General features: G+C 40.5%; 2 protein-coding genes across 34 annotated transcripts in view; both read right to left on the bottom strand.

Annotated features, from left to right (window-relative positions):
- Positions 1-1,014: 1,014 nt before the first annotated feature.
- Positions 1,015-12,550, bottom strand: VAMP3 (vesicle associated membrane protein 3). 2 transcript variants are annotated; one of them, XR_004275916.1, is made up of 5 exons: positions 11,889-12,188; positions 9,844-9,913; positions 6,043-6,201; positions 5,178-5,229; positions 1,015-2,847 (listed from the first exon to the last, which is right to left on the bottom strand). XR_004275916.1 is itself a non-coding variant. In XM_032301140.1 (5 exons), coding segments are annotated over exons 1-5 (303 nt in total). In that variant the 5' UTR covers positions 12,429-12,550; the 3' UTR covers positions 1,015-2,827. The 2 variants fall into 2 exon arrangements, 1 of the variants encoding a protein (XP_032157031.1); XM_032301140.1 differs by lacking the exon at positions 11,889-12,188 and adding an exon at positions 12,427-12,550.
- Positions 12,551-14,047: 1,497 nt separating this feature from the next.
- CAMTA1 (calmodulin binding transcription activator 1) overlaps positions 14,048-26,168 on the bottom strand; it is a 954,794-nt gene continuing 942,673 nt past the window's right edge. For 13 of the 32 annotated variants that reach the window (XM_032301108.1, XM_032301109.1, XM_032301116.1 and 10 more), the window contains one exon: positions 14,048-17,280. In XM_032301108.1, the coding sequence (XP_032156999.1) occupies positions 17,248-17,280 (33 nt within the window). In that variant the 3' untranslated portion in view covers positions 14,048-17,247. The other 19 variants (XM_032301103.1, XM_032301104.1, XM_032301114.1 and 16 more) reach the window with 3 other exon arrangements.

The following is a 26,168-nucleotide window of genomic DNA, read 5'->3' as shown; positions in this document are numbered from 1 at the left end:
ACAGGCGCCTGTGGGAGTGAAGTTTTCGCCTAACTCCTCCAAGGAAGGAGACATCTCAGACATCTTCCGTAGCTTGCTAATCAGCGGGCGCTTTCCCAGCGCTGGCGCTGCAGCATAGCCAAGATGCCCTCCATCAGCCCTTAGACTGACGTGACAGAGAGCATCTTGCCTTAGGGTGACTTCTTTCACAATGTCACCTTATTCGCACTTCACAACCCGAGAAACATTAGCAAAATTAAAAGGTCATACTTGGTATATATATATCTAGGTATCTTTATCTATGATTGCTTATGAATGACTGTGTGATTGTATTTCTAATTCTTTTCTATTTCATTATTTATATGGGAACAGGCTGAGGCTTCAGACCCTTGCCTCAGCATTTGCAGGGTCTCCCACCCAAAAAAAGAGTACCTTACTTGGAGGAGAGAGAGCAGGAGAGTCGTATGGGATGAGGTCAGAAAGCTAAAGGGCCAGATCATAGTGGGACTTGTAATTAGGGAAAGGGACTTGGGACTTTTCTATTGTAAACATAAGCAAAAGTCTACTTCCACCCATACGATATTGTTTCCTGGGGGTTGTAGAATAAGAATGGAAATACATTCATGGGGAAAGAAGAGTCTACAGAATGAAAACATGTATCTGGGGATGTCCGTCGTCCGTCCAGACTTCTCTCTCCCGTGGCCGTGTCAGCAGCCATCCAGTCTACCACCACATCCAGGGCCAGCTCTCCAAAGCCAAATCCTGTATTTTGGTAATTGTATAAAAGCCAGTTTTCCCCACATCTCCTACACTAGAAAGCACTTTTCACGAGGGGAGTGGTTTGCTTCTGTTCGCTCGGGCATGGGGAAATGCTGGGTGCTGGAGGGTAGAGTACCTATAGAGGGGCTGGTGGGAAAAGAGGAGAGACAGTTTCAGGGTTTGTAAGGGACAGGTATGGAGAGCAGCAAGGAATGCCACTTTTAGGATCTGGACCAGGCGCAGCTATTCCTCCATAAGGAACACAGGTGCCACAACCATGTTTATAAACACTTTATTCAGGTCATGACAGTGGGTAAGTTCCCAGCTAAGTGCACAGATACAAGCGAGGTATTTCTGGGTTAATGCAGGAGCCAGTGGGTTACATGGGACTGAGCACTGTAGCCAAGGAGTGAGCACCAAGGTTTCAGAGTCAGACGGGGCCAGAGACCCTGTGCTTGGGGGGCGGGGGGCTATGTCCTAACACAAACAGCTGCTTTGTCCTCACAGCTGGCCATACTGCAAGGCTGTCTTCAACAACAAATCACTCAGTGATGTTAAGGGAACAGACAGTAAAGAAGTGAAACCCGTGTCCTGGTGCACCTCAGCTATTCCTGCTTTGTAAGTCATAATAGCATGTGAACAATAATTTTAGAATATTCCAGTAACGAGCCACAGAGCGTTCAAGTCTGTGTCCTTCTCCCTCAGTGCCTCCTTGCCTGTTTTCTTTCATACTTGAATTCCATCTTTAAGCTGTGTATCCAGATGTTGAAAGTCTCATGCATACACGAAAAGTCTCTCTGATGACAAAGTTTCTCTGATGACAACAGTTCCTTCCACAGCAGCATCCTCTGCAGTTGTTGATATCAAAACAAGGTCTCTGGTTGGCTGCTCTCTGTGAAGAGCCATCCACCCCTGACCAATGCCTAATTGCAAGCATCATTTAGAAGACTGATTTAGGAAGCAGAATGTGAATAAAAATAGGAAACTCCAAAAAGCTACAGTTTATCGTCCTATCTGGGCCAGGTAATGATCAAGTTCACAGGTGGTCTTACTTGAAGGCTACAGAATTGTTGGTCGTATAATTATTAGAAACATGTTGGAGTCCACAGCTGATAATCTGCCAACTGCTGGGTTAAACTCTTTTGTCTATAGGAATGAGATGGTCAGAGTCTACCTCAAGCCTTCTCTAACCCCCCCTGCAAAATACTGAATCAGAAGGGGAGCCACACTGTCTACAGCATTTCAAAAGGAAGAAAACCCTGTCAAGATGTGGAAGGTTCACACACAAGGTTACGATTTTAATTCTGAAGGGGCACCTTAAGTTCCATTTGGCACATTTCTTAATTAAACTGTCAGGAACAGACTTTTAAGGCCATTTTATCGGTATTTAACTTTTTGGTAAAATAGAAACTTTGGTCATAGCCATAGTTCTATAAAAATTTTTAAAGAGGTTATTTCTGATTAAAACAATATTTTTAGCAAGTGATACATAACAGTAACAAGAACGTAAACATCTTCAAATCTAATGCAAGAGCAAAAGCTCTTCACCAGCATCTTATCTTAAATACAGCGAGAGTCAGTAGTGCTTACAAAAAGTAGAGGGTTCTCTTACAGGGAATCAGAAACTTATCAAAATAAGGCACAGACTGTTGTTATCACAGATTTGTGGTAGGCAGTAGTGTTTTTTTCTGGAAGGCACAAGTTGGAAATCGATTACCCAAAGGTTTAAAATGTAGTTCTAAAAATAATGCTGAATGACAAGGCTAAGTAACTGGGAGCAATGGCAATTAATCGGTGACAACATTACATCTAGATGATAGCACTCTGGAACTTCAGAAGGCCTCTTCATCAGCCCATATGTAAATCGGTAAAGACACTGTGCAAAACGTGGACGGGGCCGGCCTTACTTCTAATTTGGAGTGCATAGTATTAAAAAAAACAAAGGCACATTTCCTAAAAATTCAACTTTACATTAACACAAAATAATCACTTTAGAGATAGCAGTAGGTAAGCTTGATAATATAGTAGGTTCTAAGTCAAAAGTCTTGAAGAGGTTTCTTGAACAGCAGGTTAGAGTTCCACTGCTTCTTCATGAAGAGACAACCCACACTAAGAGGCAGGAGAGACATAAAAAAGCAGGGGAAACAGCAGGTTAGTCTCTCAGTGCAAATCCCAAGTGAACATCCAATGCTGCAGTCGAAATGTGATCAGAAGTTAGACTGCGCTGATTTCCTACTACTGGCTTCTCTCCATTCTATAGAGGGCCAGAGGAAGGAGACTAGAATCAGAAGGATCCAAATAACTGTACCTTCCTGCTAAAATGAAACATCCACTAACATCTGTGGGTAACACCCCCATGGGCACTGAGGAGGGAGAACTGTCCAGACCCCAGGCACAATTAGTACCTGAAGAATATTTTAGTTCAGTGTTATTACTCAGCTATTTCCTTTATATAATCCTTTATATATAATCATATATTAGTTTATAGAATTAATGCCTAAAGTATAACTTACTGCTTACGTATATCTAGCTTATATAATCATACTTAATACTTATATCTAGCATACTTAGTTCCATATAATCTTTCTACATAATCATATAGGTATTGTAGTCGGAGCTGTACTAACACATTTAGTGCTAATTTACAGAATCCTTCCATATAACCATATAGTAGTTTGTAGTAGGAGGAATGCCCAGAGCAGTCACAGAACAGAAGCAGTACATGGGAAAATAGCCAGACCAGGACAAGAACCAAAGACCCAGGCGGTGGCGTCCCTGCCTGAAAGGGTATACGCTGTACAGCAGGCTTGGAGCAAGGAGTTGTAGTACCTTGCATCCAGTTCCCGTGGAAAATAGGCCTCAGGCCTGAGATCCTGGAAATAACCGAGGGAGAAGAACCCCTCTGGTGTGACCAGTCACTGCAGCTGTACACCCTGTCAGTCTTTTCTCACTTCTGTGCTAGCTCAAATCACCCTCCCATAAATATCTTAAGAGCACAAGTCTGTCAGCTCCCACTGCATTGGCTTATAGTATCCTTCTATTAGAAATCCTTTGAAGTCTCCAGGTCCCAGATAAGAAGTGTTGTGCATGACACCTGTTGTACACAGCCCACCTCCTTGCCTCGGTGACCTAATGGGGGTGGACCCCTTTTCTGTACATGACCCTGTACTACTGCACACGGCATGGCCCTCTACTGTGCAAGGCCCACCACTCTGCCCAAGTGACATAATGGGGTGACCCCCTCACTTGTGACTCACGTGATTATGTATGCCCTATTACTAAGCCTATAGATGATGACCTCACTCCCAACCCTGCCCCCTGCTTGTACCTAATAAATACAGATGCTTCTGGGCATTTGGGGCTCTCACTCATCTCCGCTCATAGGCTGCGTGGCCCCCCGAGCCAGATGCTCTTCACCGGTTCTTCAGCGTCCTATAACTTTACTTCTCAGGTTCTGCACCTCAGCACAACATAAGGGACACCCCACGACCCTGTGGGGCCCTACAGCCCTATAAATATCTACCTATCAATGAAAGAAGTCATATTTCTCTAAACAGTTCTCATATATTGGGCTACCAACAGCAATGAGTTATTTCAATAGTTGTATGTGTGTGTTTGTATGTGTATACATACATATTTTATTTATACAGCTATTATTTTTATTATTTTATGCCAGGCACCAACCTAAACACTTTTTATGTATTTACCAAATTTGTCCTCTAATAAACAAACAAGGCAGGTACTATTATCCCCATTTTACAAACGGAGAAACTGAAACCCAGAGATGTTAAATTGCTTGTCCACGGCCATACAGCTGGATGGTGGTGGAACCAGGATGGATCACAGGTAGTCCATGTTTTTAATCACTACATTACATAAAAGGAAATAGATGCTAAAAATATATTCAGAGAAAAGAAGTGGAAATGAATAAATTTTCTCGAACATCAAAGGATTAATGTTTATATCAGAAATCTCAGGCTTATATAAAACTCAAGTACTTAAAACATTTATTAAAGAAAACTGAAAACCTTGGAATAAATGAACCCTTTTTTTGTTTTGTTTTGAGAAACTCTGTTAGGCTAGAGTGCAGTGGCATGATCATGGCTCACTGCAGCCTCGAATTCCTGGGCTCAAGCAATCCTCCTGCCTCAGCCTCCTGAGTAGCTAGGACTGACAGGTGTGCACTACCGTACCTGGTTAATTATTAACAATTGTTTGTAGAGATGCTGTGTTGTCCAGGCTAGACTCAAACTCCTGGCCTCAAGTGATCCTCCTGTCTTGGCCTCCCAAAGCTTTGGGATGACAGGCCTGACTCACCACACCCAGCCAAAACTAACGTTTCAGAGGGAAGTTTTAGTCTGAGTTCTTGTACACAAAATCAACGGTCTGTGAATACATGGAGAAGACTTTTCCAATGACTTTAGAAAAGGGTAACTCACCGATGATGATGACGATGAAGATAACCAGAACAGTAATCCCTATTGCCCACATCTGTAACAAAACATATGTCCACATCACATTTCAAACACAGACAACGTGCTTGTTGAAGAGCATCATATAATATTTGTCTAGTCACTGAAAGGGAAATTCAGGTGCATACAGTGTGGAATAATTCATAATTTTTAAAGCCTAAATTAAATGTTCTTGATTAGGGCCTGAAGGTAAGTTATCTGCTTTTAAAAAAGATGTTCAAATGATCTGTGGCCTCTAGCTAGGCATTTGTTTGTGTATATACGAGTTTTCCACATATGGAAGGGCTGGCTACTCAGCTTGCCCGGTGTCTGAGAGTGTCACTTGTAAACAAGGCAGAGGACAGCACACATCTGAATCTGGTCACAGCGCACTGACTCACTCACTGTATAAAATCTGCTTTGGCTCACGCTCCTGGGAGGGCTGCTTTCTACTCTTTTGTTGAGCACACTGTGGCTTTCAAGCATTTCTTTCCCTTGACCTTGGACCAATCACAGAACTACACAAAAACTGACCAATTCCAGCCCTCTCCTATCTGTGTCTGGGGCCCTGCTAGGGTGGAGGATTGGGAAGGGCTGATGACCATGAGTGATTTTGGATATTCCTGTTCTACGTGCATGTTCTGAAGATCAGCCACAGCATGTACAGGAGCCCTAGTGTGGGGCTAGGAAAGGGTATGCAGTCAGTGTTTCAGATTCCCAGTGGACCCATAGTTCCATGTGTAGGAAGTCAAACCCATCTCCCAGAGTCACGAGAGGCCATTATCTGTAGCCTGTTGATTCTCTGAGAATGGAGAGGGGGACTTAATGTAAAGGTGACTGGAAATAAAATTACCTTGCAATTCTTCCACCAGTATTTTCTCTTCAACTTGGCTGCGCTTGTTTCAAATTGAGAAGCACCTGCCTGCAGTGCGTCTGCACGGTCGTCTAACTCGGAGAGCTTCTGGTCTCTTTCCAGAACCTTGTCCACGTTAACTCGCATTATGTCCACCACCTAGATGAGTGTGATCACAGCAAGTAATGCACAAAGAACGGAGGACAGGGGCCAGGCGCGGTGGCTCACACCTGTAATCCCAGCACTCTGGGAGGCCAAGGCAGGTGGATCACCTGTGCAAAGGAGTTCGAGACCAGCCTGGTTAACATGGTAAAACCCTGTCTCAGTACTAAAAATACAAAATAATTAGCCAGGCGTGGTTGTGGGTGCCTGTAATCCCAGTTACTTAGGAGGCTGAGGCAGGAGAATCACTTGAGCCCAAGAGGCAGAGGTTGCAGTGAGATGAGATGGCGCCACTGCACTTCAGCCTGGGCAACAGAATGAGACTCTGTCTCAAAAAAAATGGAGGAACAGAGATTTCAAAGACAATGTACAGGCACATTGTTTCTTCCAGGTCAGCACTTTGTTACTTTGAGACAAACTTTCACTTTGAAAATAATGGACCCACTCTTTCATGATAAAAACAATCAGCATATTAAGGATAGAAAGGAATTTCCTTAATATGATAAAGGGCGTTTATGGAAAAATCTACAACTAGTATGCTCAGCGATGAAAGACTTCCCTGCTAAGATCAGGAATGAGACAAGGATGTTCACTTTCATACTGCTACTCAACACTGTGCTGGAAGTTCTAAACAAAGTAATTAGTTAAGAGAAAGAAAAGGCATCCAAATTGGAAAAGAAGAATAAACCTATCTGTACTTGCAGATGATTCTTTCTACATAAAAAAATACCAAAGGATCCATAACAAACTGCTAGTGCTAACAAATCCAGCACCGCTGCAGGGTACAACAGAAACACATAGAAATCAGTTGTGTTTCTATACACCAGCAACAAATAATCTGAAAAGGAAATTGAGGAAACAATTGTGTTTACAATAGTATCCAACAGAATAAATACCTAGGAATAAATTTAACCAAAAGGTGAATGACTTGACAATGAAAACTAGAAAGCACTGCTAAGAGAAATTGCTAAGAGACACCATTAAATGGGAAGACATCCTATGTTTACACACTAGAAGACTTAAAAATATTGCTAAGGGAGCAGTACTCCCCAAAGTCACGTCCCAATTTCAAAACTTACAAAGCTACGGTAATCAAAACAGTGTGATACTGGCATAAGGACATATAGACTGATGGAACAGAACCAAGAGTCCAGAAATCAACCCAAGGATCTATGGTACAAGAGTGCCAAGGCCGTCCAACAGGGGAAAGAACAGTCTTTTCAATAAACAGTGCTGGGCCAACTGAAGAGCCAACATGCAAAAGAATGAAGTTGAATTCCTACCTCACCCTATGTACGAAAATGGATCAACAATCTAAGAGCTCAACCCATAAAACTCTTAGAAGGAAACATAAGGGTAAATCTTCATTACTTTGGATTTGACTATGGATTCTTAGATTTGATACCAAAATCAAGAACAACAAAAGGAAAAACAGATACACTGGACTTCATAAAAATTAAAAACTTTTGTGCATCAAAGAACATTATCAGGCTGTGAGTGGAGGCTCACGCCTGTACTCCCAGCACTTTGGGAGGCCAAGGCAGGCACATCACCTGAGGTCAGAAGCTCAAGACCAGCCTGACAAACATGGTGAAACACCGTCTCCATTAAAAATACAAAAAGTTAGCTGGGCAAGGTGGCGGGCGCCTGTAATCCCAGTTACTCTGGAGGCTGAGGCAGGAGAATCACTTGAACCTGGGGGTCGGAGGCTGCGGTGAGCTGAGATCGCACCACTGCACTCCAGCCTGGACAACAGAGCAAGGCTCTGTCTCAAAAAAATTAAAAACTAAAAAAAAAAACATTATGAAGAATGCAAAAGACAACCCACAGAATGGGAGAAAGTATTTGCAAATCACGTCTGATAAAGAAAAATTTAATATCCAGAATGTATAAAAAAAACTCTCAACTCAAAAACAGAATGACAAACAACCCAATTAAAAAATGGGCAAAGCTTAAACAGACATTACTTCAAAGACACACAAATGGCCAATAAGCACATGAAAAGATTCTGAACATCACTAATCATTAGAGAAACGCAAATGAAGACCAAAGAGCTCAGTAGGATGGCTATAATCAAAACAATGGAAAACAAGTGTTGGCAAGGATGTTGAGAAATAGGGACTCTTGGACATCGCTGGTGGGAAAATAAAGTGATGTGGCCATTGTGGAAAACAATTTGGCAGTTCCTCATAAAACTCAACAGAGTTACTAGGACCTAGCAATGCTACTCTTAGGTATATATTAAAGAGAAATGAAAGCATATGTCTAAACAAAATCTTGTCTGTGAATATTCATAACAGCATTATTCGTAATAGCTGAAAGGTGGAAACAACAGCAAGAGTCATTAACAAATGGATCAACGAATTGTGTATACACACACAATAGAATATTACTCAACCATAAAAAGGAACACAGTACCATACGTTACAACTCGAATGAATGAGAAAAATACTGTGCTAAGTGAAAGAAGGTAAATGCAAAAGGCCACACATTGTATGATTCCTTTTATATGACATGCCCAGAACAGGCAAATCCACAGAAATAGAAAGCTGATTAGAGGTTACCAGGGAAAGGGAGGAAGAGGGAATAGCGAATGATTACTAAATGGCTATGAGGTGTTCTGGGGTGATGGAAAAGTTTTGAAAATAGAAAGGCAATGATTGCAAAACATTATGAATATCCTGAATGACACTCAATTATACACTTTAAAATGTTTAGTTGTACATTATGGGAATTTTGCCTCAAAAAAAAAAAAACTCTCCTTAAAATTCCTTTGGTTAAAAAAAAATCCAACTTGATATGGTAAGTAAACAAAAGCTTCAGGCAGGACAGAATTATAATGGGTTTCTTACTACGAAAATCTAAAATGTCTAGAAGTTCATAAAACCATCAGATCAAAACATTATTATTTAACAACAGTATCTAACATAACTTTAACTGCTTTTTTTTAGGACAGCTAAATGTAGAAAGACTGAAATATATTTGTCAGACAGTGACAGCTTTTAGGAATGTGGAAATACTAGACTGAATTTCTCAATCTTCTGCTGTGGTTCTCCACACACAGCGCAGAACAAAAGATGAACGTCCTCTAGCTCAAGAATTCTACAAAGAGAGATTTGCTGGGCTAATGGAGTTTGACAGCCTTTACCTTCTGTGTGTCAATGGACAACTGTCAGAGAGGAATTTTACAGAGAGGCTTGCTCAGGCTGGGTAACTATTAAGTCAGACTACAAGACAAAGCATTTTCATAAAAAAATCTCATCAGAAAAACTGGTCTTGGCTTGAGCAATCTACAGCCCTTATCCTTAACATTTTATTATCCTATTTTATCAAGGGGTTCTTGGGGAATATACTCAGGGAGTGGTGTTCATGCTTTAGGTAAATGATTTTTTATTTTTCCTGAGATAATGTTATATACAGGTTTGTGATTCTATCACAGGAAATCAAGCATGAAGCCTACAGTCTGAATTTTGCTTAGATCAGATCTTCCAGCACAGCAGGGAGCAAAATTTTGTTACAATTATGATACAGTCAGAATTTGCTTTACATTCATACTTTTATGATACTTTTTCTAAACAGATTTCCAGAGTGCTCTCATACTTGTTTAAAATTTATGTTTCCAACATGTCAGAGCAATACCTCATCTACTTGATTTTGCGTCTGCTGAAGTCTTCGATTACTGCCAGTGGCAGCAGCTGGACCTGTAGACCTGGAACATGTAAAGGCAGGGGCATGAGTAAATTCCCATTCTAAATATATTTTCTTAAGTATAAAGATGTTAGCTGGGCGAAGTGGCTCACGCCTGTAATCCCAGCACTTTGGGAGGCCAAAGCAGGTGGATCACCCGAGGTCAGGAGTTTGAGACCAGCCTGACCAATATGGAGAAACCCCGTCTCTACTAAAAAAAAAAAAAACAGAGATAAAATTAGCCAGGAGTGGTGGCACATGCCTATAATCCCAGCTACTCGGGAGGCTGAGGCAGGAGAATCGCTTGAACCTGGGAGGCAGAGGTTGCAGTGAGCTGAGATTGCACCATTGCACTCCAGCCTGGGCAACAAGAACAAAATTCTGTCTCAAAAAAAAAAAAAAAAAAGAAAGGTGTTACTCTGGGACTCTCACTGTTAACAATGTCTTACATCAGAACTAAAGCAGAAAAAGAAATTCTTCCTGAAGCAATGAACAAATTTTAATGGCATTTCTTCTAATTTTGCTATAATTTCCAAGACTGTCCCACCTACTAAAGGGACAAAAGTGAAGGTTTAATAGGATCTACTTTGTATCCCTTTAGTATCTGATCCCAAGATAGGTAAACTCTACTGTCCTTTTTTTTTCCTTTTCCGGAAAGGTGAGTTGAAGCAATGCTTCCTCTTTTAGGAAGGTACTCTTTTTTTTTAAGTTTTTTTTTTTTTTTGGAGACGGAGTTTTGCTCTTGTTGCCCAGGCTGGGGTGCAACTGGGCGATCTCGGCTCACAGCAACTTCCGCCTCCTGGATTCAAGCGATTCTCCTGCCTCAGTCTCCCAAGGAGCTGAGACTACAGGCATGTGCCACCATGCCTGGCTAATTTTGTATTTTTAGTAGGGATGGGATTTCGCCATGTTGGTCGGTCTCGAACTCCTGACCTCAAGTGATCCACCTGCCTCAGCCTCCCAAAGTACTGGGATTACAACAGGCATGAACCACTGCACCCGGCCCAGGAAGGTACTCACCTTTAAAAATCTTCATCAAAGGCTTTATTTCTCCCCAGGCAGATCTTTCTTAACCCCTCTGACTCTCAAGTCATTATTGGCTCCATTACTTGGACAGCATCACTTTGGTTTTTCAGGTACAAAGTCCTGCCTCCTCGAATAAATCACAGATTCTTGGATCTTCTCATTCTCTGTATCCTAAATAGCACCTAGCATGTGCCTTGGTATACAACAGTCTGATGGACTGTTTGAACAGTTACTTTACATCTGTCATGTGTCAATGACCAGGGCTACAACAGATCCCATCTCTGTCCTCAGAGTTTAGTGTCTGTTATATAATAAGTAAGGACCATGCTATGGTGCTAGACTCTTCCCACGCATTTTCTCCTTTAACCTTCATAACTCTTTGAGGGGAGTATTACTCCCATTTTACAGATGAGTAAAGTGAGGTTTAGAAAGTCAACACAGCTGGCTGTAGTACAGCCTGTTTTTAGATAAGGTCCTGTGTACCTTGTATCTAGATTTTTTTTTTTTTTTTGAGACGTTGTCTTGTTCTGTCTCCCAGGCTGGAGCGCTATGGTGCGATCTCCGCTCACTGCAACCTCAGACTCTTGAGTTCAAGCGATTCTCCGGCCTCAGTCTCCCAAGTAACTGGGATTACAGGCACACCCCACCACACCCGGCTAATTTTTTGTACTTTTAGTAGAGACGGGGTTTTACCATGTTTGCCAGGCTGGTCTCGAACTCCTGACCTTGTGATCCACCTCCCTCAGCCTCCAAAGTGCTGGGGTTAAAAGCATGAGCCACCACACCCGACCTGGCTCTAGATCTTAACCACTGTGATCTACTGGCACAACAGCCTTCGCAGTAACATTCGAGGGGTGTCGCCAGCTCTTGGAAGAAACCCGGGGCTTCCTCCGACGGTGAGCAATGAGCAAAACAGAGGTGGAAGAGAGGATCCTTCTGATTCTTAACAATTAGCATTCTCTAACCGTTACCGTTGGATGCACCGGTTTACAAGGGCCACAAGAGCGCTTTCGCTTGAGAGCGAAGGCCCACGGTAAAGTCATCTTCCCAGTGTAGATGCCCCTAGCTAGGCCAGGAGCACCTCGGGCCATAGGGGCTCAGGACAAGCCCGAGGTCCTTTCCTTCGCAACTTCTGGGTCCCAGCGCAGCACCGGGCTGAGCGCGGGCGGTCCCGAACCACACCAGTTGTCCCGGTTCCTCTCACGGACCTCGGGGGCTAGAAGGGGAAGGGGCGAGGAGCGGGGAGCGGCGGGCAGCTAACTTCCTCCGGGAAGCGCCTCGCCGCCCCGCCCTCGCCCCTTCCGCGTCCGCCCGCTGGCCGCGGGACGCACCCAGCCAGTCCGCAGCCCGCGACCCAGGGCCACCGCCCACCCCGAGGCCTTGGTATCCCAGCGCGGCCCCGGCCTACGTCCGAGCGGCGGCTGGCGGTAACTGGGCAGTACGGCAGTCCCAGCCTCGAGCTGCCGCTTGAGGGGCCCGAAGCCGCCCGCGTAGCTTAAGGTCACTTACATTTTGGCGGCGGCGGCGGCGGCGAGCGAGGGTCGGGAGAGGAGCGGAGCGGGGACCCGAGGCAGCCAGGGAGATGGGCGGGGCGGCGCGGCGCGAGGCAAAGACGTCACCGGGCGGGGCCGGCGGGAGTGGGCGGGGCTCGCTGGGCCGCGAGGGGCGCGCCGGAAGTGGGCGGGCGCGTCCAGGGCGCCTCCGGGACGAAGCTACCTGGGAACTTGAGGGCCACATGGGTTCCAGGGCGGTTCGGGCTCCGAAACGCGGAGTGCAGGTCAATCAATACAGCTCCCTCTCCGCACCGAGCCCGCGCTGGCGCTTGGGGACGTGATCTGCAAAGGTGGGGCATTAGGCACTGGCGAGGGACTGTGTGGGTGAGGGTGGGGGCATCTCATGTTACTCTGGGCCTAGGGAGCACTTCGCTCTAACAGCGTTAGAGACAGATGATTGGCTGCTGCTGAACGTTCCAGATTAGTTTAGTGATCCTGGGGCACCATGTTTCTCTAGGAAAGTAGTTAAAATAAGAAGTCCATTTCGGGTATTTGTCACAGGCTTGGGGTTGGGTTAGGTCCCCGTTCTTCAGGTTTTCATCGGTAACACAAATATTTGTCGCTGTAGATCATATTATAACCTGCTTACGAGAGCCTTGGCGTCAGGGCTGTAGTTTCTTCATTTCTGTATTTTCAGTCCCTAGCACAGAATAGGTCCTCAGGTTTTGGTTGAAGGGAGGGAAGCACAAATCTGAACGCAGTGAGTTACTTTGTCATGTATTTGTTACTGAAATATTCCTACCAACAGTTTCCTACATAAAAAACAACCACTAATAGGTCATTCGGGGGGTCTCTTGGATGAGAAGTAAAAAATACAGTACTATGCAGTCTTTTCGAACTCTACATAGAATACTTTGAAAAGGGAAACGTTAATCTATATTCGAATAAACGAGAGTGTCACAAAGGCGGTGGGACTTGAGTAGTGGAAAAGCGAACTTTCCAGGTAAGGGATGGACAAACACCATGAACAAAGACAGCAGTGAAAATGGACGCACTGTGCACAGACCACCTAGAAGGTGCAGGATGGGTACAACTGAAAAGAAGACTGAATAAAGAGGAGAAACAAGAAAAATGTCATTTAAATGTAGTGGGCCCTGGAAACCACTGACTCGCGGACTTGGGAGATCCGTGATGCAGAATTTCTCTGGCAGTAGCGGCCAGATGGATTAGATGGCAGAGGGACCACTAGGGAGATAACGAAAGGGAATGGAACAGTGATAACAGAACACTCAGGAAGGAGGACGTTCGGAATCTGCTGCAAAATGCCTTTTAGAAGACTTCAGAGGATTGTAACTGAAAAGGTGAATTAAATTAATGTCTTTATCTTTCAAATAACTGCACTGCCTCACACAAATGATTATGTTGAGAGGTGCTGGAAAGAGGCGAAAGCTCTCGGAATGGTGGCTCCAAGACATTTTTTCGTTCGTGGAACTATCTGAAACAACGTAACATTCAGTGTCAAAACATTGCATCTGGATCAGAAGGAAATATTTGAAATTGTTACGTATGGTCTGAAACATGTGCCTATCACCTTAGATTTCACTACCCAGTCACATTAAAGCAAAACACACACGTAATATGGGGAAATTTTCTTCATTTTTAATTTACAGCAGAAAGAATATAAAGCATTCAGAAAACATTTTCCATATTTTAAGGGCAATTCAAAACATTTTGCATGGTTTCCAGCAGCTGAGTTCTTCAACAGATCCATTGATTCAATGATGCTTTACATGCACAATTACAAAAATAAAACTTACAAAAAAGAAGACATCTAGACTAGTTTTACATGCAAGTCTCAGGGACCCCCCATTGGGCGCCAACTACTGTGTGGAACTGCCATAAGCGACCGTGCAGCCAGAGAGGGGTTCGAGTTATTGTCTTTTATTTCGTTCACACAGTACAGCTGATTTCGAATGGGTAACAATAGCAATTAAATCTTCAGGAGATAGAATAAGATTAGCTATTAATTTTATAATGAAATCCTACTCCTGGCACTTGGGAATTCAGATTATCCAAGAAAGCTGCGCTTACCTATCATCTTATATTCGAAATTAAGATTCATAACCAAGAAAAAGCGGTCAGAAATGCTTCATTTCAGTGGAAGTGCATTTTTGCCTCACCTAGGATTCACAGTTGTACTGGTAGGTTACATCGGCAGGCTTTAAACCTACTTCCTATCCCCTCCATGAGAACCCTCTTAATTCTATGGAAGTCTCTATCATCTGTAATTTTTAACGTATTCAGCTAATAATGTAACGTGAAACATTAAAAAAAATATATATGTGAGGGTTAAAGCAAATCCACTGAGGTCATTACTCTGGTCAAAAGATCAGTTATTTGTACCATAATAAATGGAATAAAGATATCTAAATTCAGTATTAATATGGGGTATTCTGAAAGAGCTGGCTTTCACGTTCTGTTCCCATTTATGAATGCATTTATGTTTGTAAATTACTCAGTGTCCTCCTATAGGTCAAATTGTGTAAAATAATAGGACTCTGGGGGACTGCAATAGCTGCAACATAACCCACACATTTAAAAACAAAATTGAGTCAGGTCAGTTTACAAATGTACAGGTGGCTACTAGTTGTGGGGCTGTCACTGTTGTCAAAGCTGATCACAAGCAGAAAGACATATACTGTACAGTAATTCGAGGTTGGCAGTGAAAGGAAGTAATTAAAAAACAAGTACAATTATAGAAAAGGCACCAAGAGCACTGACCCCAGTTTTTACCACAATCTTTTTGATTCGAACTTCCTTCCAAAGACACCAGTTTAAAAGCTTATTTGTGAATATTTTTAGGCTTCACAACAAGCCTTGAGTTTTAACTCACGGTTGGCAGCCAGAACCAAGAAAAAACATCTCAGCTTTACACCAACTGATCCTCAAACGTAACCTGGGAACTTAAACTGGCATCAGCAAATGCAAACTTTATTCTCTCAATTTAACATTAGTTTCGTTGTTAAAAGCATCAGATTTCTTTGGCTCCTTATTATGTGGAAATAGTAATATACCATGCCATCTCTAAAGACCAGTCTGCATCTTTTTCATTTTTAGTTATTTTTGTGTGCAATTTTAATACGTTTTCTGATTTCCAGCAGGAGATATGGAAACGTGACATTTTTCTACTTTTCATACTATTTCTTTTGTCAGGTTTTTGATCATTCTAAGTGTTCTTTGTTGGAGTGAGTGGGTGGTGTTAAGCTACATACTGATTCATCTTATGATTATCCGTTTTGCAAAAGTAACTTAATTTTCTTAAGCAGTATTAGCATTCACATTACTTGGCACCATTGGCAAAAAAATTTTAAATAAAATAAACTCCTGGTAGCTAAAATTAAATGTAAACATATCCTTTTTTTTAAGTAATGTTACTCTGCCTTTTTTCCTAAGTCTAAATACAGTAGCTTTTTTTTTTTTTTTTGCAGTTTAGTCATGCTTTAGCAAAATGTTCTTCTAAAGAACATTTAAAATAAAGTACTCTTATAGTGAAATAAAGTTTTTTTTGTTTCATTTTACAGACCATAGCCACTAATGCTTTGCTTTTGTTCATTTCTTTTTTCTTGATTTCATGCACATATCTCTTTGTTTTAATATATACAATATATACAAACAGTACATCCACATTTTTCTCGCTCATTCAGACAAAACTATACAAATAATTTTATCTTGCCATGTTATTGACCTTTGTGAATAAAATATTTAGCAATTAATATAATCCCTTTCAAATATTTTCTCACTTTTCATTTCTACCTTCTATATATACACAGAAACCGCTCAGTTTGGATGAGATATAGCCAAAAACATGGAATTTACTGGCCAGAACGCAGCACCACACTGATCTTTTAGGTGGCAAATGTCCAGGCAAGGTTCATGATTCCTTAGAATTACTACAGTTTCCAAGGTTACTAAAAAAGGCTACATGCTTTACCACTTCTTAAGTAATTCTCATTGCACATGAAAGTAAGGCAAAAAAATTAAAGTGCTGAAGATGAAAAAGGGGACAAGATGACTACTACCCTCGCAGGTTCTTGGAAGGTGGTGGGGACAAGAAAAGAAGTTGAAACTCTGTGAGCTGCTTCTCATTATTTCCCATGCATTACCCGTTTACCACACACCTGCCCCTCTGCAAATTTCCACAAGACATTAACCCGCAGATTTCAAAAGTTGCATTAAGTGTGCTGTAGAGATTAAAACAAACAAACAAACAAACAAACACAAACAAAAGTAAACAGTGAAGAAAATGAAAACACACAGACCCAATAAAGATTTTTGTATGATCTAAGCCCTCCACTGAGAATCAATCTCAAAGATTCAGCTTCTTGGAAATGACCGGCAGGCGCAGGAACAGCATTCTTTTTTGTTGCGAGTATAGCCCCACCTTTTCTTATCTATATTTTTGGTATAAATATTTGTACAGTTCCACACGATGTTTGAATACAGCCCTATATGAGAAGGAAATGGCTTCTTCCTGAGAAGAGGAAGCCTCTTTCAATTCCTCCTGGTGTCTTGATTTCCCATGATCCAACAGAGGATTGAGTTCCAAGATGTCTTGCTGATCAAATTAAAAGTTGTCCATGAAAGTGCAAATGCAATGACCAAAACATTCCTGTTAAAATCCTGCAGCTGATCTCTCCAAAACTGCAGAGGGATTGTGTGTGTGTGTACGTGTGTGTGTGTGCGCGTGTGTGTTGTTGTTGCATGTCTCTGCTAAAAACAGAAATGAAAACAGTCTGAAAAGCAATGTCACATTGCTAAGGGATGCTGCTGTATGTCTTCAAGTTCCTTGGCCTTTTTCAATTCTTTCACTCTGGAAGAGAAACAAAACAAAACAGCAGGCGATAACTCTAAAGTGAATTGTGACCAAAGAAAGGCAAGGGGTGTTACCATTCCCTCCGAACTGAAAAGCCAAGACTAAAACCCTTTTGAGGACTGATGGCAAAAGAAACTCCTGTGAAATTCTTGGGGAAAATATTCAAAGAAAAGATGTGACCCTTCTTAAGATGAAAAAAAAAAAAGTCATTCGAAGGCTTTGCTCTACATCACGTGCTCTGAGAACAGAGCAAAATCAAAGTCTAATGTATTAAATCAAGTGTGACAATCACGTTTATCTTCAGAAAAATTTACTCAAATAACTTTTTAGTCTGGTGGACCACGATCAATGTCCTATCACTCCATATAATGTAAATTAGGGAAACTGCACATGCATTCATTTAGCTTTTAACAGACCTAAGGATTACGCTACTATCACTTTGTTCATAGACTCAAGGTTGTTAGCTTTCTCGAACCTGATCATACATCTTTCCAACTCTACTCTTCACCCAGGTATTGTGGACATAATTCCTTACTTTCCTCCCATTCCACATTATAACTGAAAAAGACATTCAGGTTCCTTCTCCCAGTGCTCCCAGATGAACGGCTGTAGGTATGATACTGATAAGGTACTTTGTTCTATTATCAAACATATTGTAGTAAACAAGTTTAACTGAAACTGTTATAGACTGAGTCATGGCAAGTTCACATCAGCAAATTACTTATTAATTATCACTGCCAATCGGTAATATTTAATATAAAAATCAGCTTCAGTTGTTTTGGACACGGCCACCTGATGTAGATGGGATGCTGGGGAAGCAGCTGTCTGCTGTAAGAATATTTCTCTATACTGACAATTACAAGCCTGCGGTAATAGCAGAATGATCAAATGTAAGCAATGCATGCTGTGCAAGTCACAGTTTGTGGTACTGCATACCATATAACGTTTGTTCCCCAAAAATAGGTGTGAGAGGCTGACTTTAGCCAAATAGGGGAAACAGTTTCTTAGGACACCCATACTCTACCGCAACAGCATGACCAGGAAAAGTTGGATTTGTCATGGTGCTATACAGAGGTCCATAGTCTCACATATATTTTTCTGATTCTCTAAGAGTCTCTCCTATTACCTTAAGTTATACCAGTAAAGTAAAACTTTATTTATTTATTTATTTTTGAGATGAAGTCTCACTCTGTTGCCCAGGTTGGAGTGCAGTGACGTGATCTCAGCTCACTGGAACCTCTGCCTCTTGGGTTCAAGTGATTCACCTGCCTCAGTCTACCCAGTAGCTGGGAATGACAGGCACGTGCCACCACGCTCAGCTAATTTTTGTACTTTTAGTAGAGATGAGGTGTTGCCATGTTGGCTAGGCTGGTCTTGAACTTCTGAGCTCAAGTGATCCACCCGCCTCAGCCTCCCAAAGTGTTTGAATTACAGGCGTTAGCCACCAGGCCCAGCCTCAAGTAAAACTTGATGACAAAACTTGAAAACTTGATAACACTTGATAAGGCAGGAAGAAAATATTGTGAAAAACCCAGTAATCACTTATTGCTATATTGAATAGGTTGAGAATCTGGAATGGCACATATGCTATAATAGCAATTTAAGAAAACATTTATATTTACCACTCCAAGCAGAATCATTTCTGAGTATTCTGCAAAGTTGATATAACATTTTCATAAAGAAAATGCTCTCTTTTAGAAGAAAAGTTTTATGATGTTATCATCAGTAATAATAAAAAGAATTATAATATTTGAAAACTTGCTTATTGTCTGATTTACTTACTACATACAGCAAGCCCTAGCTTGGTCCTAGTGTGATTTTTACGAATGACAGTGACAGTGTATCTCTAAAACTATTGAATCTTTTTTTGTTGTTGTTAACAGGTACAGTTAGAATGCATTGCTCTGTTCATAAGTAGATCCAAATATCATTTAGTTTTAAATTTTATAATTAAATATACCATGGATTAATTTGGGTCATATTACAGTACAGAATTATACATCACTATAGGTCCCTAAATTTTGGACATGCATACTTGATAAATAAATGACTTTTTAAAAATTGAAACATGCTATAGTCTGTTCAATTTTTAAACATGCAATATCTATACTAACATCTCTTTGGCTGGAAATGCAAGGCATGCACTGATGCCAACTTTGCTGCTGGACATGCAATATCTGTACTTGTGCAGACCTAACTGCTGAATTACCGCAACGTGTGCATGCTACTTCAAATGCTACATTTTATTTCTGCACTAGCACAGAACTCATTCACAAATGTGCAACAGTGACTCCATCACTGATGAGATGTCTAGAATTTGAGGAATTCTGAACTCAAAATCTGATAGCATAAACACAAAGATGTTATACATTCACCATTTTCCTAGAATGAACAGGAATGCTTCAGAAATATTAAGTTCATCATTGAGATGAAATAAAAAGGAGAGTGAATTATAAACCAGAAATGTTTTATGTGGTTTCATACCAAGAAACTATAATCAGCTGGTCAGGGTAGGTATACCTTAAAACATTTTTCTTTTAGTTAAAATGGTCACATTTGTTTTTGCAGTTTTTTTTTTTTTTAGTGTCTTTCAGAACTAATTAAAAAGTTAAATTTTCATAAGGTTTTAAGGTTGCCATGTAAATAGTCTGCTATGAAATTAGTGACAGTGTCAAAGCCACTAAGTTAAGGAGAGGTGCATGTCCACACACAATATCTACACGGGAAAAATGAGAACACTGCAATTTTCAGATACATTTTCTAGGCTTTCACAATTCCTGAGTTAAAGTGGAGAATTTAGTTCTTAGCTTCCTGATAAAGTTATCATAGAATAATAGCATTATAAATGACATCAAAATGACTTAAATGGCACAGACTTTTTTTTTTTTTTTTTACAGAAAGTCATTCAAGAAGGAATTAGAAAAAAAAGGAAAAATGAAAAGAGAACATGTATTAAATTCTAATAGCTATACAGCTTATTTAATATATGTTACTTTATGTGGTCCTCACAGAACTGCCATTAGCTCCAATTTGTAGATGCAGAACCTGAGATTTATAGGAATTAAGCAATCTGCCCCCATTCATACAGTTAATAAAAGGCAGAGCAGGAAATTGAGCCCAGGTTTGTCTGACTTCCAAACCTACAGTTTCAACATTACACTGCCTCTCCCAGGATAACACAGAAATTAAAAAAAAAATTCTACTTTATTATTTTTTCCAAAAGACTTTATAAGGAAAGTCTTTTGGAAAAAATAATAAAATATGCATTTGGAAAATTTCCATGATATGAAGTGAAATTAACAATTATATTTTCTCAATTCTAAGGTGTCATCTTTTATAAGACACTATATTGATTTTATTAATAAAAACATTCTTTGTGGGGGAAGACCCCCACACAAAATGTACTTATTGATTTTACAACACAATTATTTAGAATCCTAAAATGTATGAAAAGAATGTGTCTAAGAATCAAGGAAGATTTTTAGTGTCATTCTCCAATTTACAATTTACAGACCATAGTAATGTTAAGTTACCTCTGAAAGTTAACATGAAACTGAGAGGCTTACTATCTGCCCTAGTGAAATCATAAATGAAGTTTTATGTTACTTGAAGGTAGATTATTAGGATGAGACAGTGGTGCTCAATCTGTTTTGTTTTAAATCAAACGTGAACTGGATAAAATAATGTTTGAATGTTATATTGCCTCCAAAGAAACAGAAAACTATGTAGCCAACATGATTTAGAATAGCATATATTAGAATTTTAAAACAAATTTTCAGAAATAGATGTTTCAAATCAGAGTGTTTCAAATAGCTAAATTTGAAATCACCTTGTTATTAGTTAAGGACATGAATGATTATTTAGGCAGAGGTTAATTAAAAATAAATCTTTACCAATAAGAAGGGTACAAAATAGAAGTTTAACCATTATTATCTCCGGGTGATTCTCGTTGCTTATTTGTATTTCCAGAATTCACTACAATTAGTATGTGCTGCTTTTGTAATAATAATTATTCCTGCTTGTTAGCTTTTATTTTCTTTATTTATTTAGAGATAGGGTTGCCCAGGTTGGAGTACAGTGGCACAGTTATAGCTCACTGTGGCCTGGAATTTCTGGGCTTAAATGATCCTTAGCCTTAGCCTCTTGAGTAGCTAGGACTACAGGCACACACACCACCACACCTGACTAATTTTTAAATTTTTTGTCTACAAACAGGGGATCTCAATATATTGTCCAAGCAGGTCTTGATCTCCTGGCCTCAAGCAATCCTCCTGCCTCAGTCCCAAAAAGTGCTGGGATTACAGGTATGAGCTGCTTGTTAGTCTTTAAAAAAAAAAAAAAAGTGAATTAGATGGTTTTCTATTCATCTGTTACTAATTTGTCTTATAAATGCTGTGTTCCATTATGTAAAAACAACTGAAAAATTCAGTGAAAGGGAAAAATTCAATTTTATAGACAAAACCAACATCAATGGACTGAACTGGTTTCATTAGCATTACCTATGTTGTAAGCAAATTTTATAGTACACAAACTTGGTAAATAGAGACAAGAAGTTTTGAAACTGAAATTGGACTTGAAAATCCAGGACCTGTGGTCACCATAGCTATAGAACTCAGAACACAGGTGCGTGATAAACTTTTGTTATGTTATACAAACTTAGCTAAGGGTTACTGAGTACTTGATTCTCTTAAGCAATTACAACTGTTAGATTCATTCAGGACTAAGAAAGAACTGAACCTAAAAATGTCCAGGTTAGCTAAAAAAAAAACAAAACAAAACAAAACAAAAAAAACCCAAAACCATTATAATTGCACTTACTTCTAAATTCCCTTACACAGAAGACAGGCAAAGCAGTCTTCTCTGAGCCCACAGAGGCAATGCAGGACAGAAGCTATAGCTTCTATAGGTCCAGGCTAGACAGCTGCACGGCCACATTTTGAACTCTTTCAGTAACTTGCAAAGTAGAGCTCCTATTGGCTCAGACTTGCAGTAATTAGAATAGCAAGACTGACCTGTGACCATTCAACTATTAACATTAAAGACGATCCCAGGATCTCCCAAGCATTCTAGGCTGAGAATAATCACCACTCTGGGATACTGCTGTAGTTTCAATTCCCCCCTCCCCAAAAAGTTGCATCGTAATGTACTGAAGTGATGTAAGCAACAGCACTGAAAGCCAGCAAAAGCCCACAGGGTTTACTTCCATCAGACGTCCAATGATCATTTATGAGTCAATGAAGTAGGCCTGGTTCAGAAACTTGTAGCAAACAATGGCTCCATGGGTAAAGCATAAGGCAAAGCTGCTTCATTACATCCACTCAGTGATGCTCAGCCAGAGAAATGTCTCATGAGTCAGTGGAGTTCAGCGGGAATATTCTCGCAATGCTGGACGTCAAAAATAGACAGGGCAGCGGATGCGGCTTTCTGATTAGTTACCTGTTGCTCTGAGAGCTGCAATAGCTTGTGGGGAATTTAGGAAAAGAGAGATCTTGCCATTTTCCAGAAATCTCATTTGGATTGCAAAACAAAAAAGACAGAGAGGCCCAGTAAGAATGACACAGAGCATGTTGTCTGCAATTTAACACACACCACTGTGTTCCAAAAATATTCATTTCCTAAAAGAGGCAAGTAAGACAAAATTACTTTGGAGATTTAAAACACATCCACGATGACACATCCCACGTTCACGTCTTCTCATGAACACATCGGGCCACTTCGAAACTATGCCTCAAGCCAAACTGAGCTACGGAAGTGTGAGAACACATCTGTTGACCCTAGAGCGCCGTTTACTTTTCTCAGCACACTTCCTGGCATTGTTAGAGAGCTGTCCCTTGGGTAAAAGTGTACATAACACAGCCAAAAGTGTAAGCATAACTTTCAGAACTTGGTAATGACCCGGTGCAGAGATGACCTGGGGCTGTTCTGAGAAGCGCACGGCAGAGCTGCTCTGCTGAGGCCACTACTTACCAGCTTCTGGCAAAAGCGTTTGGAAATCCGGTTCTCAGATAAAGAGAAAATATGTTGTTTAAAAATATGTGACCAAAAAGTGTTATTTCTTCTTCCTCCAATTAAGGTTTTTATTCCAGTAAAATAACTGCACCTGACTTTACTGAACACAGGTGACTAGGCCAGCAGCTGATAAGAAACAGGTTATTTAAATACTAGAATTCCCACTGCTTTTAGTAACACCTGTGTGACTGTTATAGTTTATAACGTCTTCTCACAGAAATATTGTCTCACACAGGAAAAGGAGGACTTTGTCTAGAGATTGCTGTTCAGAGAGTGGTCTCTCTCATCTGTGAGAACACTTTCTACTACCCAGGAAAAATAAATGTCTTAGAGAAGTGGAAAGTCATTTTCTGCCTAGAAAAAAAGGCATTTTCGTTTTTAGGTCAAGTAAGCCTCAATACCTTGAGGATAAATCTGTTATATAACTTAATTATTTGCTAACATGCAAGGTATCCTGGTTTTTCTCTATGCAGCTGAATAATATCCTGTTAGATATACTCAAAATCCAAGTGAAAGTGTATTTTCAACATATGTACTTTAAAAGTTTATTAAACTGTAAAAATCCTTCAGTCGTTTGTTGATAAATCACTTTTGTTCATTTAAATAACCTCTTTGTGTAAAACAAAAGTTCTCTCCTAAATACAACCACTGTGTCCAAGACAAAAAAAACAAAAACAAAAAACAAACAAAAAAACTCCCCAAAAACCAAAAAAACCCAAACCCTGATGACAGTATCAAGAGTTTGTTAATTTCACTTTAAGTTACTGGATAAATTAAGAGGTAAGCCTGAAGGAAAGCAGGGATAAAAATGAGGTGTACTCAGTGAAAAATATTTGGTGCTTTCTCTCAGCCTTCCTCAAAGCAAAGACTAAACATTTCAAGGCACAAATGGTATTTTCTGATTGCTCCGCTGCTGGAATTCATCTGCTGTGTCTTAATTCTGCATTTTTAGATTTCCCTCTGCTCCACTGACGTAGGAGTCTGGGTCAATATTAGCGTTTTACAAACCCTAAAATGTAATTCTGTAAGTTTTCAAATTTCCTTCCTTCCTTCCTTCTTTCCTTCCACTCTCCCTTCCTTCCTTATTAGTGTTTTACGAATACTGTCCCTAAAACTTAATTCTGTAAGTTTTCAGATTTTCTTCCTTCTTCCTTTCCTTTCCTTCCTTCCTCCCTCCTTTCCTCTCCTTTTTTCTTTCTCTCTTTTCTTTTCTTCTTTTCTTTTTGACAGGGTCTCCCTCTGTTGCCCAGGCTGGAGTGCTGTGGCACGATCATGACACATTGTAGCCTGTATCTCCTTGGCTCAACTAATCCTCTCACCTCAGCCTGCAGTAGCTGGGAAAATATCACTTTCAATGTATAAACCATAAATGTCTTAAATATGGCACATTTCACAAATTAACAAAATAAGTATATTATCTTCTTTAACATAATTTCCGGGACTACAAATCTTCCTCAGAGAATGCTCTGCCTCCTGAGAGTAATTTCAACTCGGGGATTGTTAGCGGGAGTGTCATTGTGACTTCTCTGGTGGAAGAACGAGGGAAAGAAGATCTTATTGGTAATCACACAAAGCCATATATACGCTGTTCCGCGCGGTTCACAGAGTTAGCTTTATAAATATCACCAGGACAGAAGGAACCTGGACGCTTCTCAGCCCTTCTCTCTCAAACTGGCGTAGACATCGTGAGGCATAAGGGGCGTCATGAGATTCCAACTTTCCATGCACGAGTAGGAGTTTTAGGAGTTCACAACAGAATGCAGCAGGCATTAAAGAAATGAAGGTTGGGACTCTGGTTTGCATTGAAAAGCACCTTCTGAAAATGTGCTCTTAAAAATGGTCATTAACACACCAGGAACTAACAAGCTTCAAAAATGTGTAAGTAACCGCGTCCCGTAAAAATATTGTCCTTGCAGCAGGTGATATTAATTGCATATAACATGCAAGATACTACAACTTTTAGTTAAACTGAATACTAGGGTATGCATCTATTCTCTTGGAGGTTTTTTTTTTCTTTTTTAAATGGAAAGAAATATTATCTATATATATGCAAAGGGTGAGCGGGAATGGGGAGAAATGGAGATTTTTGTCTCTTTTTTTGTTACATTTCAAAAACAAACATCTCTGAGCCAGCTCTATCACATGGGACCTGGAATATTTTAATTGAGAACAATTCCCTAAGTCTAACGAGGATTAATTAGTTAAGTTTACATAGGAGTATAGCTGCTTTTTTTCCCCCAAAAGACAAATTTTTCCTTTAGTAATTATTTATAGTCATAAATAGATAAGGCTTCAAATCTTTAAAATCTTTTAAGGCTTTTTTTCCCCCTTTTGAGACAGAGTCTTGCTCTGTCACCCAGGCTGGAGTGCATGGCACAATCTTGGCTCACTGCAACCTCTACCTCCTGGGTTCAAGGGATTCTCCTGGGCATGCCACCACGCCCAGCTAATTTTTGTATTTTTAGTAGAGAAGGGGTTCCACCATGTTGGCCAGGTTGGTCTCAAACTCCTGACCTTAAGAGATCCGGCTGCCTTGGCCTCCCAAAGTGCCAGGATTACAGGTATGGGCCACCACAGCTTTTAAATCTAGGGTTAAGGTCATTATTACGAAGAACTTATAAAAACTAAATTCTCCTATCATCAAAGTTGGCAAACTACAACCTGTGGGCCAAAATCCAGTCCAATGTCTATTTGTATAAATAAAGTTTTATTAAAACACAGCCACAGCTATTCCTTTATGTGTTGTCTGTGGCTGCTTTCCTGCTACATTAAAATAACTGAGTAGTTGGGACAGACTATATGGCCCACAAAGCTTAAGGTATTTACTATCTGGCCTTTCAAAAGACATCTGCCAATCCCTGGGTTAAAATATAATA

Source organism: Sapajus apella, unplaced genomic scaffold (genome assembly GCF_009761245.1).
Source record: "Sapajus apella isolate SASKATOON/1434 unplaced genomic scaffold, GSC_monkey_1.0 scaffold43, whole genome shotgun sequence".
NCBI lineage: Eukaryota > Metazoa > Chordata > Mammalia > Primates > Cebidae > Sapajus > Sapajus apella.
This window is presented reverse-complemented; position numbering and strand designations above follow the sequence as displayed.